Raw genomic sequence first — 5,947 nt, forward strand, 5'->3', positions numbered from 1 at the left:
AGCCTACAAGCTCTCCATCAGACAATGATCACATACATAGTTCAGCCCTTATATACAGCACAAACCTGAATCACATGATAACCCACATGATCCAAAAAAAAAGGGCAATCAGGAAATCACCTTTTCTACATTTGTACATTTGTATGCATTTTTTGAATGATTTTTGTGAGAGATACAGTATTGTTCTTTTATGTATATTGTGCAGTCAGGTATTTTTTTATATGTTTAGGTTCAGCATTTGTAGTTAATGGTTGTTTTCACTTTTATGTTTATTCCCTTTATCTGATTGCCCTTTTTTTTTGGATCATGTGGGTTATCATGTGATTCAGGTTTGTGCTGTATATAAGGGCTGAACTATGTATGTGATCATTGTCTGATGGAGAGCTTGTAGGCTCGAAAAGTCACCTGTGGTGAGAACATAAAGAAATATTTTTCTACTTTTGGAGCTGTGGTGTGCCAACTTTGCTCTTTATGTTTTAAGTATTTTTGTGGTTGAGCACCCACATTGAGCCTTTCGGCCTGTTGGATGTGCGCACTTTGATTGTTATCTAAAGTTATACAATAGACATTTTATTACACATTTTTACTACTGCTTTTTGATGTTTGTAGGTGTTGCTGAGTTTTGTCCTTTTCTCCAGTTCTGCTCTGCCTTCTGATATCTTAATATCAGAATCCTCACCTGAAAGTGTATTAGTGGTATTTAGTATACTTTTTCAAGTGGACTGAAGTAAATATACTTTTAATTAGTGTCTTTATAGTGTATAACTTGCAATATTATTTAGCACAAAAAATGAATATACTACAAATGTACTTGCTTGTATTTAAGTAATTTTTAGTGCATTCAGGTATACTTAATTTTTATCTGGGTTGAGGAAACTTATATGGGTTTGGAAGAACATGAGGTACAATACACTGACAACTACTTCACTGTCATTCTGTAACTGCAAAATGGTCATTAACTTTTTTTCCTGTTCAATTTTACTAGAAGGAACTGCATATCCCCTCAGCTTGGAGAAGATTCTTGGATTTGTGTCAGGATCCACTGCTATTCCGAGGCAAGGGTTCCCAGTGGAACCCAAAGTAGAGTTCTTACAGCCTCAAGAGAATGAGGCCGCCAAAATGTTTCCAGAGGCAAATACCTGCAGCATTGTCTTGAGGCTGCCAATCCATCACAGCTATGAACTCTTCAGAGAAAGCATGGAAAGTGGAATTTTGCAATCCCCCACTTTTGGAGTGATGTAGAAATTGTGTTGGCTGTTACTGATGTAATAGTTTTAAATGTCTTCATGTTTTAAAGTTATGAAATATGAAGAGCAAAGTTGGCACACCACAGCTCCAAAAGTAGAAAAATATTTCTTTGTTCTCACCACAGGTGACTTTTCGAGCCTACAAGCTCTCCATCAGACAATGATCACATACATAGTTCAGCCCTTATATACAGCACAAACCTGAATCACATGATAACCCCCATGATCCAAAAAAAAAGGGCAATCAGGAAATCACCTCACATAAAGGCAATAAACATAAAAATGAAAACCACCAACCACTAACTACAAATAATGAACCTAAACATATACATAAAATATAGAATCAAATTTACATTTGTATGCATTTTTTGAATGATTTTTGTGAGAGATACAGTATTGTTCTTTTATGTATATTGTGCAGTCAGGTATTTTTTTATATGTTTAGGTTCAGCATTTGTAGTTAATGGTTGTTTTCACTTTTATGTTTATTCCCTTTATCTGATTGCCCTTTTTTTTTGGATCATGTGGGTTATCATGTGATTCAGGTTTGTGCTGTATATAAGGGCTGAACTATGTATGTGATCATTGTCTGATGGAGAGCTTGTAGGCTCGAAAAGTCACCTGTGGTGAGAACAAAGAAATATTTTTCTACTTTTGGAGCTGTGGTGTGCCAACTTTGCTCTTTATGTTTTAAGTATTTTTGTGGTTGAGCACCCACATTGAGCCTTTCGGCCTGTTGGATGTGCGCACTTTGATTGTTATCTAAAGTTATACAATAGACATTTTATTACACATTTTTACTACTGCTTTTTGATGTTTGTAGGTGTTGCTGAGTTTTGTCCTTTTCTCCAGTTCTGCTCTGCCTTGTGATATCTTATTATAAGAATCCTCATCTGAAAGTATTCATATTACACTACAAATTAATGAAATTTACATCAAAATTACAATAAAAAGTTGTTTATTGGTGTGATTTACAGTGTGATTTTTTTTTGTATTTCTTTTTTTTATACATGTTTTTGTACTGACAAAATCTCAGGGATATGACTAGCCCTCACAAAAACTATAAATGAGTCAGGAAAGTAGAGGGGAGAAACCGATTAGAACTTGACACATGCCATGTGAAACACTTCAAACAAGTAATAGTGACACTATTAAATGTCAATTTACGTTCTTAGGTTTTCCACAAAAGAAAGAACATCTTTAAGGACATTTATTCCAAGATTTTCCCGGGGACCTCCAAGTGGATCAATTTGTTCTGTGAGTTGTTGCATCTCATCATCAGTCACAGTGAACTGGTTTGGAGGTTCGGTACCTCATTCAAGCCAATGCAAAATTACAATAAAAAGTTGTTTATTGGTGTGATTTACAGTGTGATTTTTTTTTATACATGTTTTTGTACTGACAAAATCTCAGGGATATGACCAGCCCTCACAAAAACTATAAATGAGTCAGGAAATTAGAGGGGAGAAACCGATCAGAACTTGACACATGCCATGTGAAACACTTCAAACAAGTAATAGTGACACTATTAAATGTCAATTTACGTTCTTAGGTTTTCCACAAAAGAAAGAACATCTTTAAGGACATTTATTCCAAGATTTTCCCGGGGACCTCCAAGTGGATCAATTTGTTCTGTGAGTTGTTGCATCTCATCATCAGTCACAGTGAACTGATTTGGAGGTACGGTAACTCGTTCAAGCCAATGCACATGAGATACCACTCCTGATACAGAATGACTGCCACCACCAACTAGCTCTGCTGGATTAGTCTCTCCTCCAATGGAGTCTGAGGGTCTTGATGCAAATATCTCCTGCATTGCAGTACTTGGCAGCCTCTGTTGTGCCAGGCAACCCCGGACAAAGATTTGTAGAGGTGACTGGTGTCTCTCGGTTCGTAAACCATGATTGTTCCACTGGTGTGTAAAATTTGTCAAGTCTTTGTTAATTCTTGGGATGTAGACATATTGCAGAGCCCACATGTGCATTTCATTATCTACATCCACAATGCCCTCACTCTCAAGAAAGTGGAAAAGGTCATAGTACACATTTGACACCCCACGCCACAGATCAACCCAAAGTCTTTCAATCCTCTGATTGTGTGTACTTCTTCCTCTAAGAGCACTCCCTCGTTCAGTGCCTCTGAACAGGTTCATGAACAAGCACACTGCATTGTTCTCTCCACCATGGTCAGTTCTTACTCTGGAAGGGACTCCATATTTGGAAATGGCATCAAAGAAGCAGTTCATGACAGTGCTGCTGCGATTGTTGTTAGATGCACGGAGAAAGGTGACAAGCCGACTGTAGCCATCAATGGCACCATGAATTACTATCCTCCATCTAAATCAACACAAATACATAATTACTTAGTTGAGCATACAACAGCACTGTTACATCCATCTCAACAACCTATTTTTGCAGCCATATTGATTTGTTAATGAACTGCTAAATTTTGAAATTTAGACTTTTAAAAACTTATTTACTTTAAATTTTAAATTAAAATTTAGTGACTTACTAGCATTTTTTTAAAGCAACAGAAGAATAGAGTGGTTTAGGCATAATGCAATGTTTAAGGTTTAAAAATAAAATTACCTTATTAGTTTGTGATTTCCATCAAGATGCCATAAAGAATTAGGTCCTGCGACACGGTAGGACCTTCTACGTAGTCGCTGAGACATTGCTCTGAGAGCAGCAGCCCTTGGGTTGACACGATGCATACTGCTCCTCACTCTGCACCTCTGAACCCGAATTCCCTCTGTCCTCAGTTGTGCTCGAACTGCCTCTGGTCCAAGTTGGTCATTTCCAGCCACTAGATCCCTAATCTTTTCATCTAAGTCTGCATTAGATACGTCTGAGTATGAGGCAGACTGCAACAGATTGAAGCACCTGGAAAAATAGATCCAAGTATTTTAACATTTAATAGGAATAACAATAATTCAATAAATCAAAAGTTGCACTCAGCATTTTTCCCAACCCATTATGATCAAATGAGATGAGGACTCCATTCATATTAGTGACCCTAAACAGATTACATTTTATTCTAGGTGGAGCAGATTCCCTTGTGGCAGGAGGCAAATACAAATATGCTTCTATTGTCCTCATTTGTAAATTGCTTTGGATAAAAGTGTCTGCTAAATGACTAAATGTAAATGTAAATATAAATACAACTCACTTTATCAATCTGGTTACATTTTATTTTAATGTGTCCTTGTTACAGTGTAATTATACATTTAAGTACTGAATAATAATAATTAACTATATGCACTTACAATAGGGTTATGGTTAGGATTAGGGTTTGGTTTATGGTCAGTTTCATGTAATTATGTGTAACTACATGTAACATATGTAACTGGGATACAATAAAATAAAATGTTACCATCATTCTATTAGTTTTCCATGACAAATACACCTGTGAACAGGGTTATCATGTGTGCAGTCAATGGATATATTTATTATATTATATAACTTACCTTAAACGTCGCTTGACTGTAGATATGGAGGTGTGTAGAATATGTGCAATCTGTGTTACAGTGAAGCCGCAAGACAACAGAAATGACAGTTGATCATGAGTAATGACATAAGACGGTGCGCCTCTGGATCCACTACGAATCAGTGGAGGTCGATATCCAGTGCTGTCTGTAGAAAAATTATAATATACTGCTTTTATAAACACTTGGGAAACAAGCAGACTTCTTAATTTTTCCAATAGTTTGTATGTCAGTGTGAAATGTTATGCTTAGCAAAATTATTCAAAAGAAAATACTGTAGGTGTCAGACAATCTAATTGGAGTTTACTGTGCGTAATTAAGATAGTTTGATGGCATTTACCTTCCTGTGCTCTCGGTTCAGAAGTTTGAATCTCCTGAATAAAATCTGTCACTTCATGGATTATCTCATCTGCTGCCTGAGTATGTAGAAGCCTCCCCTTTGCCCATTCCAGGCTCCTCAGCATGGTTTGAAGTCTAAAAAGTAAAAGTTTTTAAAAAAGTAAATAAAATAATAATAATAAAAATTAGAGCATACTTTTTTGTTTTGTTTTAAATAGTATATCATGTTATGTTTTTTAAAAAGGAAGAAAAAGTACCGTCAAAAGATATTTTAAAGTCACATAACTGTGTTAAATGAGAAAAGCAAAGAATGAGAAAAAGCAAACAAAATGCTGCTTTAGAAAGAAATATTTAATTTACAATTTATTACACAAACCTTTAGGCTACACTGACAATACTTTTTTTTTTTTTAAGCTGCATCTGAATCAGTATTTACATATATTTACAGACTAAAACAGTTTGGTCACCAGCATTCTTTAAAATATCTTCTTATGTTTCTCAAAAGAAATAAAGACATTTAGGTTTGAAACAACATTGGGGTAGGTAAATGTAAATAAACAGAATTTAAATTTTTGTGAAACTATCCCCAAAATATTTTAAATATAAACTGAAATGATACTCACAAATGCATCAAAAAAACTGCCAGTAGGTGCCAGTAAATGTTTAAAAATCATTGAGTCCATTCGTTCAAACGGCTGATTTATTCAGTAATGAAGAAAGGACCACTGAATAATTGATTCAAGTGATTCATTCGCTCAAAACGTGGATTCATTTTGAAATGAAACCCTGCTGTGTGTTGTTAAGAGACTCATAGTTCTGGGTTAATATGTAACATTTTCGTTGGAAAATTGAGCAAAAACACAATGTCATGTCTAAA

The 5,947-nt window shown here is 35.4% G+C and overlaps 1 protein-coding gene across 1 annotated transcript; it reads right to left on the minus strand.

Annotated features, from left to right (window-relative positions):
* Positions 1-2,710: 2,710 nt before the first annotated feature.
* Positions 2,711-5,198, minus strand: LOC107748503 (uncharacterized). Its single transcript, XM_016563303.1, has 4 exons — positions 5,072-5,198; positions 4,714-4,879; positions 3,836-4,129; positions 2,711-3,583 (listed from the first exon to the last, which is right to left on the minus strand). The coding sequence occupies exons 1-4, from the start codon at positions 5,193-5,195 to the stop codon at positions 2,788-2,790; spliced, it is 1,380 nt and encodes a 459-aa protein (XP_016418789.1). The 5' UTR covers positions 5,196-5,198; the 3' UTR covers positions 2,711-2,787.
* Positions 5,199-5,947: the final 749 nt, after the last annotated feature.

This window comes from Sinocyclocheilus rhinocerous, unplaced genomic scaffold (genome assembly GCF_001515625.1).
Source record: "Sinocyclocheilus rhinocerous isolate Xijiao unplaced genomic scaffold, SAMN03320098_v1.1 scaffold491, whole genome shotgun sequence".
NCBI lineage: Eukaryota > Metazoa > Chordata > Actinopteri > Cypriniformes > Cyprinidae > Sinocyclocheilus > Sinocyclocheilus rhinocerous.